Source organism: Leptodactylus fuscus, unplaced genomic scaffold, assembly GCF_031893055.1.
Source record: "Leptodactylus fuscus isolate aLepFus1 unplaced genomic scaffold, aLepFus1.hap2 HAP2_SCAFFOLD_54, whole genome shotgun sequence".
NCBI lineage: Eukaryota > Metazoa > Chordata > Amphibia > Anura > Leptodactylidae > Leptodactylus > Leptodactylus fuscus.
This window is the reverse complement of record NW_027440568.1, coordinates 627,781-644,651: the sequence shown is the minus strand read 5'-3', so window position 1 is coordinate 644,651 and position 16,871 is coordinate 627,781. Positions and strand designations below refer to the sequence as shown.

Genomic DNA, 16,871 nt, shown 5'->3' with positions numbered 1-16,871 from the left:
TCACTCAGGACCGCAGCGCGTCTCTCCATGGTTACTGTCACATGACCGTCTCAGGAGTCGCCATAGTCCTCAGTTTGTTCCTCTGGGAAATGCGAAGAACTTTTTTTTTACCTTTAAATGTGAAGGGAGAAAAATCACGAGTAAAAATTTCTGAGAATTTCTGGAGTTTTAAGTAGATTTACTCTCTGAATGTGGCAATACGAGAGGATTCAGCGAAAATGACTGGAAATTATAGAAACATCAGAGATAGAAAATCAGAGACAGAAACTTCAGGTGTTGGGTCAGGAAAGAGATGAGCAAATACACAGAAATCCAGAAAAATAGCAAATCCACCACGACAGAGACGGCCGAGGCCAGTATACAGCTCCCCCGCCCGCCTGGAGACATCCAGCAGACCAGTCCTATAGACACACTCCTCCATATCGCGGTGCTTGGGGCCCCTGTACTGGTGATCTGAGGGGCCCTCAGGGACCATACATGTGATGTCAGTCCTGGGGGTCGGCCTGTTCCCCCGATTTTACCTTCATGTCAGGGTGTTTGGCTTTAGTTGTCACATTGAATTAGTCATTAACCGAAGACAAAACCAACAGTGGCCGGAACGGTGCAACGAGCTGAGAGATCCGGGCCCCTGAGAACATAAGGACAAGGGCCCCTCATCACTAAATCCATAGGGTATCTCATTACTAACATCTCTCCTCCTACTCTGACCTTCATCTTAATATAATAATAATACATTTTATTTATATAGCGCCAACATATTCCGCAGCGCTGCTCCTCTTATCTCTTCTCCTCCTTCTGTCTCCTCCATTTTCTATTCCCTGTGTTTTTCCCTTCATCTCTTCTCTATGATTTTCTCTTTCACCTCTTCTCCCTCCTTTATAGCTGAGAAATCTATAGAGAACCTTCAACACGTCCAAGGAGAGTAAACGTGCCCCATGCAGCACCGGGCCTCTCTCTATCTGCAGCAGGAGCCTCCCCCCTCTGCCCTGAGCATTACAGCCTAGTATATAATACTCATACCCTATATATATCTATAATACATAGTGTATGACACTGTCAGGGCTCCTAGGACTATATATATATCTATAATACATAGTGTATGATACTGTCAGGGCCCCTAGGACTATATATATCTATAATACATAGTGTATGACACTGTCAGGGCTCCTAGGACTATATATATCTATAATACATAGTGTATGACACTGTCAGGGCTCCTAGGACTATATATAACTATAATACATAGTGTATGACACTGTCAGGGCTCCTAGGACTATATATATCTATAATACATAGTGTATGACACTGTCAGGGCTCTTAGGAATATATATATATATATGTATATCTATAATACATAGTGTATGACACTGTCAGGGCTCCTAGGACTATATATATCTATAATACATAGTGTATGACACTGTCAGGGCTCCTAGGACTATATATATATCTATAATACATAGTGTATGACACTGTCAGGACTCCTAGGACTATATATATCTATAATACATAGTGTATGACACTGTCAGGGCTCCTAGGACTATATATATATCTATAACACATAGTGTATGACACTGTCAGGGCTCCTAGGACTATATATATCTATAATACATAGTGTATGACACTGTCAGGGCTCCTAGGACTATATATATCTATAATACATAGTGTATGACACTGTCAGGGGGGGGGGGGGGGGGGGGGCTCCTAGGACTATATATATCTATAATACATAGTGTATGACACTGTCAGGACTCCTAGGACTATATAATACACAGTGTATGACACTGTCAGGGCTCTTAGGACTATATATATCTATAATACATAGTGTATGACACTGTCAGGGCTCTTAGGACTATATATATCTATAATACATAGTGTATGACACTGTCAGGGCTCTTAGGAATATATATATATATATATATATATATATATATATATATATAATACATAGTGTATGACACTGTCAGGGCTCCTAGGACTATATATATCTATAATACATAGTGTATGACACTGTCAGGGTTCCTAGGACTATATATATATCTATAATACATAGTGTATGACACTGTCAGGGCTCCTAGGACTATATATATCTATAATACATAGTGTATGACACTGTCAGGGCTCCTAGGACTATATATATATATATAATACATAGTGTATGACACTGTCAGGGCTCCTAGGACTATATATATCTATAATACATAGTGTATGACACTGTCAGGGCTCCTAGGACTATATATATCTATAATACATAGTGTATGACACTGTCAGGGCTCCTAGGACTATATATATATCTATAACACATAGTGTATGACACTGTCAGGGCTCCTAGGACTATATATATCTATAATACATAGTGTATGACACTGTCAGGGCTCCTAGGACTATATATATCTATAATACATAGTGTATGACACTGTCAGGGCTCCTAGGACTATATATATCTATAATACATAGTGTATGACACTGTCAGGACTCCTAGGACTATATATATCTATAATACACAGTGTATGACACTGTCAGGGCTCTTAGGACTATATATATCTATAATACATAGTGTATGACACTGTCAGGGCTCTTAGGACTATATATATCTATAATACATAGTGTATGACACTGTCAGGGCTCTTAGGAATATATATATATATATATATCTATAATACATAGTGTATGACACTGTCAGGGCTCCTAGGACTATATATATCTATAATACATAGTGTATGACACTGTCAGGGTTCCTAGGACTATATATATCTATAATACATAGTGTATGACACTGTCAGGGCTCCTAGGACTATATATATCTATAATACATAGTGTATGACACTGTCAGGGCTCCTAGGACTATATATATATATATAATACATAGTGTATGACACTGTCAGGGCTCCTAGGACTATATATATCTATAATACATAGTGTATGACACTGTCAGGGCTCTTAGGACTATATATATCTATAATACATAGTGTATGACACTGTCAGGGCTCTTAGGACTATATATATCTATAATACATAGTGTATGACACTGTCAGGGCTCCTAGGACTATATATATCTATGATACATAGTGTATGACACTGTCAGGGTTCCTAGGACTATATATATCTATAATACATAGTGTATGACACTGTCAGGGCTCCTAGGACTATATATATCTATAATACATAGTGTATGATACTGTCAGGACTCCTAGGACTATATATATATCTATAATACATAGTGTATGACACTGTCAGGGCTCCTAGGACTATATATATTTATAATACATAGTGTATGACACTGTCAGGGCTCCTAGGACTATATATATCTATAATACATAGTGTATGACACTGTCAGGGCTCCTAGGACTATATATATCTATAATACATAGTGTATGACACTGTCAGGGCTCCTAGGACTATATATATATCTATAATACATAGTGTATGACACTGTCAGGACTCCTAGGACTATATATATCTATAATACATAGTGTATGACACTGTCAGGGCTCCTAGGACTATATATATCTATAATACATAGTGTATGACACTGTCAGGGCTCCTAGGACTGTATATATCTATAATGCATAGTGTATGACACTGTCAGGGCTCCTAGGACTGTATATATCTATAATACATAGTGTATGACACTGTCAGGACTCCTAGGACTAATATATATATATATATATATATATATCTATAATACATAGTGTATGACACTGTCAGGGCTCCTAGGACTATATATATATCTATAATACATAGTGTATGACACTGTCAGGACTCCTAGGACTATATATATCTATAATACATAGTGTATGACACTGTCAGGGCTCCTAGGACTATATATATCTATAATACATAGTGTATGACACTGTCAGGGCTCCTAGGACTATATATAGCTATAATACATAGTGTATGACACTGTCAGGACTCCTAGGACTATATATAACTATAATACATAGTGTATGACACTGTCAGGGCTCCTAGGACTATATATATCTATAATACATAGTGTATGACACTGTCAGGGCTCCTAGGACTATATGTATCTATAATACATAGTGTATGACACTGTCAGGGCTCCTAGGACTATATATATCTATAATACATAGTGTATGACACTGTCAGGGCTCCTAGGACTATATATATCTATAATACATAGTGTATGACACTGTCAGGGCTCCTAGGACTATATATATATATATATACATATATATATATATATATATATATATATATATATATATATATATATATATATATAATTCATAGTGTATGACACTGTCAGGACTCCTAGGACTATATATAACTATAATACATAGTGTATGACACTGTCAGGGCTCCTAGGACTATATATATCTATAATACATAGTGTATGACACTGTCAGGGCTCCTAGGACTATATGTATCTATAATACATAGTGTATGACACTGTCAGGGCTCCTAGGACTATATATATCTATAATACATAGTGTATGACACTGTCAGGGCTCCTAGGACTATATATATCTATAATACATAGTGTATGACACTGTCAGGGCTCCTAGGACTATATATATATATATATATATATATATATATATATATATATATATATATATCTATAATTCATAGTGTATGACACTGTCAGGGCTCCTAGGACTATATATATCTATAATACATAGTGTATGACACTGTCAGGGCTCCTAGGACTGTATATATCTATAATACATAGTGTATGACACTGTCAGGGCTCCTAGGACTATATATATCTATAATACATAGTGTATGACACTGTCAGGACTCCTAGGACTATATATATATCTATAATACATAGTGTATGACACTGTCAGGGCTCCTAGGACTATATATATCTATAATACATAGTGTATGACACTGTCAGGGCTCCTAGGACTGTATATATCTATAATGCATAGTGTATGACACTGTCAGGGCTCCTAGGACTATATATATCTATAATACATAGTGTATGACACTGTCAGGGCTCCTAGGACTATATATATCTATAATACATAGTGTATGACACTGTCAGGGCTCCTAGGACTATATATATATCTATAACACATAGTGTATGACACTGTCAGGGCTCCTAGGACTATATATATCTATAATACATAGTGTATGACACTGTCAGGGCTCCTAGGACTATATATATCTATAATACATAGTGTATGACACTGTCAGGGCTCCTAGGACTATATATATCTATAATACATAGTGTATGACACTGTCAGGACTCCTAGGACTATATATATCTATAATACACAGTGTATGACACTGTCAGGGCTCTTAGGACTATATATATCTATAATACATAGTGTATGACACTGTCAGGGCTCTTAGGACTATATATATCTATAATACATAGTGTATGACACTGTCAGGGCTCTTAGGAATATATATATATATATATATCTATAATACATAGTGTATGACACTGTCAGGGCTCCTAGGACTATATATATCTATAATACATAGTGTATGACACTGTCAGGGTTCCTAGGACTATATATATCTATAATACATAGTGTATGACACTGTCAGGGCTCCTAGGACTATATATATCTATAATACATAGTGTATGACACTGTCAGGGCTCCTAGGACTATATATATATATATAATACATAGTGTATGACACTGTCAGGGCTCCTAGGACTATATATATCTATAATACATAGTGTATGACACTGTCAGGGCTCTTAGGACTATATATATCTATAATACATAGTGTATGACACTGTCAGGGCTCTTAGGACTATATATATCTATAATACATAGTGTATGACACTGTCAGGGCTCCTAGGACTATATATATCTATAATACATAGTGTATGACACTGTCAGGGTTCCTAGGACTATATATATCTATAATACATAGTGTATGACACTGTCAGGGCTCCTAGGACTATATATATCTATAATACATAGTGTATGATACTGTCAGGACTCCTAGGACTATATATATATCTATAATACATAGTGTATGACACTGTCAGGGCTCCTAGGACTATATATATTTATAATACATAGTGTATGACACTGTCAGGGCTCCTAGGACTATATATATCTATAATACATAGTGTATGACACTGTCAGGGCTCCTAGGACTATATATATCTATAATACATAGTGTATGACACTGTCAGGGCTCCTAGGACTATATATATATCTATAATACATAGTGTATGACACTGTCAGGACTCCTAGGACTATATATATCTATAATACATAGTGTATGACACTGTCAGGGCTCCTAGGACTATATATATCTATAATACATAGTGTATGACACTGTCAGGGCTCCTAGGACTGTATATATCTATAATGCATAGTGTATGACACTGTCAGGGCTCCTAGGACTGTATATATCTATAATACATAGTGTATGACACTGTCAGGACTCCTAGGACTAATATATATATATATATATATATATATCTATAATACATAGTGTATGACACTGTCAGGGCTCCTAGGACTATATATATATCTATAATACATAGTGTATGACACTGTCAGGACTCCTAGGACTATATATATCTATAATACATAGTGTATGACACTGTCAGGGCTCCTAGGACTATATATATCTATAATACATAGTGTATGACACTGTCAGGGCTCCTAGGACTATATATAGCTATAATACATAGTGTATGACACTGTCAGGGCTCCTAGGACTATATGTATCTATAATACATAGTGTATGACACTGTCAGGGCTCCTAGGACTATATATATCTATAATACATAGTGTATGACACTGTCAGGGCTCCTAGGACTATATATATATATAATTCATAGTGTATGACACTGTCAGGACTCCTAGGACTATATATAACTATAATACATAGTGTATGACACTGTCAGGGCTCCTAGGACTATATATATCTATAATACATAGTGTATGACACTGTCAGGGCTCCTAGGACTATATGTATCTATAATACATAGTGTATGACACTGTCAGGGCTCCTAGGACTATATATATCTATAATACATAGTGTATGACACTGTCAGGGCTCCTAGGACTATATATATCTATAATACATAGTGTATGACACTGTCAGGGCTCCTAGGACTATATATATATATATATATATATATATATATATATATATATATATATATATATATATATATATATAATTCATAGTGTATGACACTGTCAGGGCTCCTAGGACTATATATATCTATAATACATAGTGTATGACACTGTCAGGACTCCTAGGACTATATATATCTATAATACATAGTGTATGACACTGTCAGGACTCCTAGGACTATATATATCTATAATACATAGTGTATGACACTGTCAGGGCTCCTAGGACTGTATATATCTATAATACATAGTGTATGACACTGTCAGGGCTCCTAGGACTATATATATCTATAATACATAGTGTATGACACTGTCAGGACTCCTAGGACTATATATATATCTATAATACATAGTGTATGACACTGTCAGGGCTCCTAGGACTATATATATCTATAATACATAGTGTATGACACTGTCAGGGCTCCTAGGACTGTATATATCTATAATGCATAGTGTATGACACTGTCAGGGCTCCTAGGACTATATATATCTATAATACATAGTGTATGACACTGTCAGGGCTCCTAGGACTATATATATATCTATAATACATAGTGTATGACACTGTCAGGGCTCCTAGGACTGTATATATCTATAATGCATAGTGTATGACACTGTCAGGGCTCCTAGGACTATATATATCTATAATACATAGTGTATGACACTGTCAGGACTCCTAGGACTATATATATCTATAATACATAGTGTATGACACTGTCAGGGCTCCTAGGACTATATATATATCTATAATACATAGTGTATGACACTGTCAGGGCTCCTAGGACTATATACAGTATATAGTACACAGTGTATGATACTATTAGGGTTCCCATATCTTTCCCATCTCTGTCTCTCTACAGCTGAGGTTTTGTTGCAGTGACATTTGGATTCTCTTCCTTCTCACTTTCTGTTGCCTCCTTTCGTCCTTCTTGCCCCACCCATTGCTCTTTCTCCTACTTGGTGACATCTGGCGCCCTCTGGTGATGTGTTGACGCTCTCTGAGCTCATGTGACCACAGGTAGCCCAATTACAGACCCCCGTGGTGGCCCATGGCCTATGACATCACCACAGAGTGCCAGACCCCACAAGAAGGCCCAGAAGAGCTAAGAGAGGTTTACGAGGAATGTTTTTTATTTTTTGGCGGTTTTTGCTCCTCGGAGGTTTCTCTCCGTCTCTTCGGTTTTGTTCCTATAATATTCCAGACTATTCCGGCTCGGTACGTTCCGGTTCTCGGGTCTCTCGGGCGGACACTTCTGTCCGGTGACAACTCACCCGCTCTCTTGATGAGGAGGCAGAGAATGACTGCGAGGAGGATGAGGGCGGCGAGGACACCGATCACAATCCCGGCGATCGCCCCGTCGCTCAGTCCACGAGAAGCTGCGGGTCAGGAGAAGACACAAGTGTGAACACTCCAGAAATATTAACCCTTCACTAACCGCTTCTCTCTGCACAAAGCTGCGGCCACTCTCCATATTGTCAGCAAACAGATCGGAGACGCAACAAGCCAATGGGTCCATACAGGGGAAGCTGCCACTTCGGGAGGCCCCCTGTACATGAGAGTCCCCCTCACAAGATGTCGCCCCATCAGAGTCCCCCTCACAAGATGTCGGCCCCCTGTACATGAGAGCCCCCCTCACAAGATGTCGGCCCCCTGTACATGAGAGCCCCCCTCACAAGATGTCGGCCCCTGTACATGAGAGTCCCCCTCACAAGATGTCGCCTCCTGTACATGAGAGTCCCCCTCACAAGATGTCGGCCCCTGTACATGAGAGTCCCCCTCACAAGATGTCGCCCCCTGTACATGAGGGTCCCCCTCACAAGATGTCGCCCCTGTACATGAGAGTCCCCCTCACAAGATGTCGCCCCCTGTACATGAGTCCCCCTCACAAGATGTCGCCCCCTGTACATCAGAGTCCCCCTCACAAGATGTCGCATCCCTGTACATCAGAGTCCCCCTCACAAGATGTCGACCCCTGTACATGAGAGTCCCCCTCACAAGATGTCGCCCCCTGTACATCAGAGTCCCCCTCACAAGATGTCGCATCCCTGTACATGAGAGTCCCCCTCACAAGATGTCGCCCCCTGTACATCAGAGTCCCCCTCACAAGATGTCGCATCCCTGTACATCAGAGTCCCCCTCACAAGATGTCGGCCCCTGTACATGAGAGTCCCCCTCACAAGATGTCGCCCCCTGTACATGAGGGTCCCCCTCACAAGATGTCGCCCCTGTACATGAGAGTCCCCCTCACAAGATGTCGCCCCCTGTACATGAGTCCCCCTCACAAGATGTCGCCCCCTGTACATCAGAGTCCCCCTCACAAGATGTCGCATCCCTGTACATCAGAGTCCCCCTCACAAGATGTCGCCCCCTGTACATGAGAGTCCCCCTCACAAGATGTCGCCCCTGTACATGAGAGTCCCCCTCACAAGATGTCGCCCCTGTACATGAGAGTCCCCCTCACAAGATGTCGCATCCCTGTACATCAGAGTCCCCCTCACAAGATGTCGCCCCCTGTACATGAGAGTCCCCCTCACAAGATGTCGCATCCCTGTACATCAGAGTCCCCCTCACAAGATGTCGCCCCCTGTACATGAGGGTCCCCCTCACAAGATGTCGCCTCCTGTACATGAGAGTCCCCCTCACAAGATGTCGCCCCCTGTACATGAGAGTCCCCCTCACAAGATGTCGCCCCCTGTACATGAGAGTCCCCCTCACAAGATGTCGCCCCCTGTACATGAGAGTCCCCCTCACAAGATGTCGCCCCTGTACATGAGAGTCCCCCTCACAAGATGTCGGCCCCCTGTACATGAGAACCCCCCTCACAAGATGTCGCCCCCTGTACATGAGAGTCCCCCTCACAAGATGTCGCCCCCTGTACATGAGAGTCCCCCTCACAAGATGTCGGCCCCCTGTACATGAGAGTCCCCCTCACAAGATGTCGCCCCCTGTACATGAGAGTCCCCCTCACAAGATGTCGCCTCCTGTACATGAGAGTCCCCCTCACAAGATGTCGCCCCCTGTACATGAGAGTCCCCCTCACAAGATGTCGCCCCCTGTACATGAGAGTCCCCCTCACAAGATGTCGCCCCCTGTACATGAGAGTCCCCCTCACAAGATGTCGCCCCCTGTACATGAGAGTCCCCCTCACAAGATGTCGCCCCCTGTACATGAGAGTCCCCCTCACAAGATGTCGCCCCTGTACATGAGAGTCCCCCTCACAAGATGTCGCCCCCTGTACATGAGAGTCCCCCTCACAAGATGTCGCCCCCTGTACATCAGAGTCCCCCTCACAAGATGTCGGCCCCCTGTACATGAGAGTCCCCCTCACAAGATGTCGCCCCCTGTACATGAGAGTCCCCCTCACAAGATGTCGCCCCCTGTACATGAGGGTCCCCCTCACAAGATGTCGCCTCCTGTACATGAGAGTCCCCCTCACAAGATGTCGCCCCCTGTACATGAGAGTCCCCCTCACAAGATGTCGCCCCCTGTACATGAGAGTCCCCCTCACAAGATGTCGCCCCCTGTACATGAGAGTCCCCCTCACAAGATGTCGCCCCCTGTACATGAGAGTCCCCCTCACAAGATGTCGCCCCTGTACATGAGAGTCCCCCTCACAAGATGTCGGCCCCCTGTACATGAGAACCCCCCTCACAAGATGTCGCACCCTGTACATGAGAGTCCCCCTCACAAGATGTCGCCCCTGTACATGAGAGTCCCCCTCACAAGATGTCGCCCCCTGTACATGAGAGTCCCCCTCACAAGATGTCGCCCCCTGTACATCAGAGTCCCCCTCACAAGATGTCGGCCCCCTGTACATGAGAGTCCCCCTCACAAGATGTCGCCCCCTGTACATGAGAGTCCCCCTCACAAGATGTCGCCCCCTGTACATGAGGGTCCCCCTCACAAGATGTCGCCTCCTGTACATGAGAGTCCCCCTCACAAGATGTCGCCCCCTGTACATGAGAGTCCCCCTCACAAGATGTCGCCCCCTGTACATGAGAGTCCCCCTCACAAGATGTCGCCCCCTGTACATGAGAGTCCCCCTCACAAGATGTCGCCCCCTGTACATGAGAGTCCCCCTCACAAGATGTCGCCCCTGTACATGAGAGTCCCCCTCACAAGATGTCGGCCCCCTGTACATGAGAACCCCCCTCACAAGATGTCGCACCCTGTACATGAGAGTCCCCCTCACAAGATGTCGCCCCTGTACATGAGAGTCCCCCTCACAAGATGTCGCCCCCTGTACATGAGAGTCCCCCTCACAAGATGTCGCCCCCTGTACATCAGAGTCCCCCTCACAAGATGTCGGCCCCCTGTACATGAGAGTCCCCCTCACAAGATGTCGCCCCCTGTACATGAGAGTCCCCCTCACAAGATGTCGCCCCCTGTACATGAGGGTCCCCCTCACAAGATGTCGCCTCCTGTACATGAGAGTCCCCCTCACAAGATGTCGCCCCCTGTACATGAGAGTCCCCCTCACAAGATGTCGCCCCCTGTACATGAGAGTCCCCCTCACAAGATGTCGCCCCCTGTACATGAGAGTCCCCCTCACAAGATGTCGCCCCCTGTACATGAGAGTCCCCCTCACAAGATGTCGCCCCTGTACATGAGAGTCCCCCTCACAAGATGTCGGCCCCCTGTACATGAGAACCCCCCTCACAAGATGTCGCCCCCTGTACATGAGAGTCCCCCTCACAAGATGTCGCACCCTGTACATCAGAGTCCCCCTCACAAGATGTCGGCCCCCTGTACATGAGAGTCCCCCTCACAAGATGTCGCCCCCTGTACATGAGAGTCCCCCTCACAAGATGTCGCCCCCTGTACATGAGGGTCCCCCTCACAAGATGTCGCCTCCTGTACATGAGAGTCCCCCTCACAAGATGTCGCCCCCTGTACATGAGAGTCCCCCTCACAAGATGTCGCCCCCTGTACATGAGAGTCCCCCTCACAAGATGTCGCCCCCTGTACATGAGAGTCCCCCTCACAAGATGTCGCCCCCTATACATGAGAGTCCCCCTCACAAGATGTCGCCCCCTGTACATGAGAGTCCCCCTCACAAGATGTCGCCCCTGTACATGAGAGTCCCCCTCACAAGATGTCGGCCCCCTGTACATGAGAACCCCCCTCACAAGATGTCGCCCCCTGTACATGAGAGTCCCCCTCACAAGATGTCGCCCCCTGTACATCAGAGTCCCCCTCACAAGATGTCGGCCCCCTGTACATGAGAGTCCCCCTCACAAGATGTCGCCCCCTGTACATGAGAGTCCCCCTCACAAGATGTCGCCCCCTGTACATGAGAGTCTCCCTCCCAAGATGTCGCCCCCTGTACATGAGAGTCCCCCTTACAAGATGTCGCCCCCTGTACATGAGAGTCCCCCTCACAAGATGTCGCCCCCTGTACATGAGAGTCCCCCTCACAAGATGTCGGCCCCTGTACATCAGAGTCCCCCTCACAAGATGTCGCCCCCTGTACATCAGAGTCCCCCTCACAAGATGTCGCCCCCTGTACATGAGAGTCCCCCTCACAAGATGTCGCACCCTGTACATGAGAGTCCCCCTCACAAGATGTCGCCCCTGTACATGAGAGTCCCCCTCACAAGATGTCGCCCCCTGTACATGAGAGTCCCCCTCACAAGATGTAGCCCCTTGTACATGAGAGTCCCCCTCACAAGATGTCGCCCCCTGTACATGAGAGTCCCCCTCACAAGATGTCGCCCCCTGTACATGAGAGTCCCCCTCACAAGATGTCGCACCCTGTACATGAGAGTCCCCCTCACAAGATGTCGCCCCTGTACATGAGAGTCCCCCTCACAAGATGTCGCCCCCTGTACATGAGAGTCCCCCTCACAAGATGTCGCCCCCTGTACATGAGAGTCCCCCTCACAAGATGTCGCCCCCTGTACATGAGAGTCCCCCTCACAAGATGTCGCCCCCTGTACATGAGAGTCCCCCTCACAAGATGTCACCCCCTTTACATGAGAGTCCCCCTCACAAGATGTCGCCCCCTGTACATGAGAGTCCCCCTCACAAGATGTCGCCCCCTGTACATGAGAGTCCCCCTCACAAGATGTCGCCCCCTGTACATGAGAGTCCCCCTCACAAGATGTCGCCCCTGTACATGAGAGTCCCCCTCACAAGATGTCGGCCCCCTGTACATGAGAACCCCCCTCACAAGATGTCGCCCCCTGTACATGAGAGTCCCCCTCACAAGATGTCGCACCCTGTACATCAGAGTCCCCCTCACAAGATGTCGGCCCCCTGTACATGAGAGTCCCCCTCACAAGATGTCGCCCCCTGTACATGAGAGTCCCCCTCACAAGATGTCGCCCCCTGTACATGAGGGTCCCCCTCACAAGATGTCGCCTCCTGTACATGAGAGTCCCCCTCACAAGATGTCGCCCCCTGTACATGAGAGTCCCCCTCACAAGATGTCGCCCCCTGTACATGAGAGTCCCCCTCACAAGATGTCGCCCCCTGTACATGAGAGTCCCCCTCACAAGATGTCGCCCCCTGTACATGAGAGTCCCCCTCACAAGATGTCGCCCCCTATACATGAGAGTCCCCCTCACAAGATGTCGCCCCCTGTACATGAGAGTCCCCCTCACAAGATGTCGCCCCTGTACATGAGAGTCCCCCTCACAAGATGTCGGCCCCCTGTACATGAGAACCCCCCTCACAAGATGTCGCCCACTGTACATGAGAGTCCCCCTCACAAGATGTCGCCCCCTGTACATCAGAGTCCCCCTCACAAGATGTCGGCCCCCTGTACATGAGAGTCCCCCTCACAAGATGTCGCCCCCTGTACATGAGAGTCCCCCTCACAAGATGTCGCCCCCTGTACATGAGAGTCTCCCTCCCAAGATGTCGCCCCCTGTACATGAGAGTCCCCCTTACAAGATGTCGCCCCCTGTACATGAGAGTCCCCCTCACAAGATGTCGCCCCCTGTACATGAGAGTCCCCCTCACAAGATGTCGGCCCCTGTACATCAGAGTCCCCCTCACAAGATGTCGCCCCCTGTACATCAGAGTCCCCCTCACAAGATGTCGCACCCTGTACATGAGAGTCCCCCTCACAAGATGTCGCCCCTGTACATGAGAGTCCCCCTCACAAGATGTCGCCCCCTGTACATGAGAGTCCCCCTCACAAGATGTAGCCCCCTGTACATGAGAGTCCCCCTCACAAGATGTCGCCCCCTGTACATGAGAGTCCCCCTCACAAGATGTCGCCCCCTGTACATGAGAGTCCCCCTCACAAGATGTCGCCCCCTGTACATGAGAGTCCCCCTCACAAGATGTCGCACCCTGTACATGAGAGTCCCCCTCACAAGATGTCGCCCCTGTACATGAGAGTCCCCCTCACAAGATGTCACCCCCTGTACATGAGAGTCCCCCTCACAAGATGTCGCACCCTGTACATGAGAGTCCCCCTCACAAGATGTCGCCCCTGTACATGAGAGTCCCCCTCACAAGATGTCGCCCCCTTTACATGAGAGTCCCCCTCACAAGATGTCGCCCCCTGTACATGAGAGTCCCCCTCACAAGATGTCGCCCCCTGTACATGAGAGTCCCCCTCACAAGATGTCGCCCCCTGTACATGAGAGTCCCCCTCACAAGATGTCACCCCCTTTACATGAGAGTCCCCCTCACAAGATGTCGCCCCCTGTACATGAGAGTCCCCCTCACAAGATGTCGCCCCCTGTACATGAGAGTCCCCCTCACAAGATGTCGCCCCCTGTACATGAGAGTCCCCCTCACAAGATGTCGCCCCCTGTACATGAGAGTCCCCCTCACAAGATGTCGCCCCCTGTACATGAGTCCCCCTCACAAGATGTCGCCCCCTGTACATGAGAGTCCCCCTCACAAGATGTCGCCCCCTGTACATGAGAGTCCCCCTTACAAGATGTCGCCCCCTGTACATGAGAGTCTCCCTCCCAAGATGTCGCCCCTGTACATGAGAGTCCCCCTCACAAGATGTCGCCCCCTGTACATCAGAGTCCCCCTCACAAGATGTCGGCCCCCTGTACATCAGAGTCCCCCTCACAAGATGTCGCCCCCTGTACATCAGAGTCCCCCTCACAAGATGTCGCCCCCTGTACATGAGAGTCCCCCTCACAAGATGTCGCCCCCTGTACATGAGAGTCCCCCTCACAAGATGTCGCCCCCTGTACATGAGAGTCCCCCTCACAAGATGTCGCCCCCTGTACATCAGAGTCCCCCTCACAAGATGTCGCCCCCTGTACATGAGAGTCCCCCTCACAAGATGTCGCCCCCTGTACATGAGAGTCCCCCTCACAAGATGTCGCCCCCTGTACATGAGAGTCCCCCTTACAAGATGTCGCCCCCTGTACATGAGAGTCTCCCTCCCAAGATGTCGCCCCTGTACATGAGAGTCCCCCTCACAAGATGTCGCCCCCTGTACATCAGAGTCCCCCTCACAAGATGTCGGCCCCCTGTACATCAGAGTCCCCCTCACAAGATGTCGCCCCCTGTACATCAGAGTCCCCCTCACAAGATGTCGCCCCCTGTACATGAGGGTCCCCCTCACAAGATGTCGCCCCCTGTACATGAGAGTCCCCCTCACAAGATGTCGCCCCCTGTACATGAGAGTCTCCCTCCCAAGATGTCGCCCCCTGTACATGAGAGTCCCCCTTACAAGATGTCGCCCCCTGTACATGAGAGTCCCCCTCACAAGATGTCGCCCCCTGTACATGAGAGTCCCCCTCACAAGATGTCGCCCCCTGTACATGAGAGTCCCCCTCACAAGATGTCACCCCCTTTACATGAGAGTCCCCCTCACAAGATGTCGCCCCCTGTACATGAGAGTCCCCCTCACAAGATGTCGCCCCCTGTACATGAGAGTCCCCCTCACAAGATGTCGCCCCCTGTACATGAGAGTCCCCCTCACAAGATGTCGCCCCCTGTACATGAGAGTCCCCCTCACAAGATGTCGCCCCCTGTACATGAGAGTCTCCCTCCCAAGATGTCGCCCCCTGTACATGAGAGTCCCCCTTACAAGATGTCGCCCCCTGTACATGAGAGTCCCCCTCACAAGATGTCGCCCCCTGTACATGAGAGTCCCCCTCACAAGATGTCGCCCCCTGTACATGAGAGTCTCCCTCCCAAGATGTCGCCCCCTGTACATGAGAGTCCCCCTTACAAGATGTCGCCCCCTGTACATGAGAGTCCCCCTCACAAGATGTCGCCCCCTGTACATGAGAGTCCCCCTCACAAGATGTCGCCCCCTGTACATGAGAGTCTCCCTCCCAAGATGTCGCCCCCTGTACATGAGAGTCCCCCTTACAAGATGTCGCCCCCTGTACATGAGAGTCCCCCTCACAAGATGTCGCCCCCTGTACATGAGAGTCCCCCTCACAAGATGTCGCCCCCTGTACATGAGAGTCCCCCTCACAAGATGTCACCCCCTTTACATGAGAGTCCCCCTCACAAGATGTCGCCCCCTGTACATGAGAGTCCCCCTCACAAGATGTCGCCCCCTGTACATGAGAGTCCCCCTCACAAGATGTCGCCCCCTGTACATGAGAGTCCCCCTCACAAGATGTCGCCCCCTGTACATGAGAGTCCCCCTCACAAGATGTCGCCCCTGTACATGAGAGTCCCCCTCACAAGATGTCGCCCCCTGTACATGAGAGTCCCCCTCACAAGATGTCGCCCCCTGTACATGAGAGTCCCCCTTACAAGATGTCGCCCCCTGTACATGAGAGTCCCCCTCACAAGATGTCGCCCCCTGTACATGAGAGTCTCCCTCCCAAGATGTCGCCCCTGTA

General features: G+C 47.3%; 1 protein-coding gene across 1 annotated transcript in view; it reads right to left on the bottom strand.

Annotated features, from left to right (window-relative positions):
• Window positions 1–16,871, bottom strand: part of LOC142188578 (hemicentin-1-like) — a gene marked incomplete at its 3' end in the record, with an annotated part of 92,985 nt that overhangs the window by 25,459 nt on the left and 50,655 nt on the right. The window contains exon 8 of the mRNA XM_075261869.1: window positions 8,358–8,462. Within this exon, the coding sequence (XP_075117970.1) occupies window positions 8,358–8,462 (105 nt within the window). The remainder of the gene's footprint in view (window positions 1–8,357; window positions 8,463–16,871) is intronic.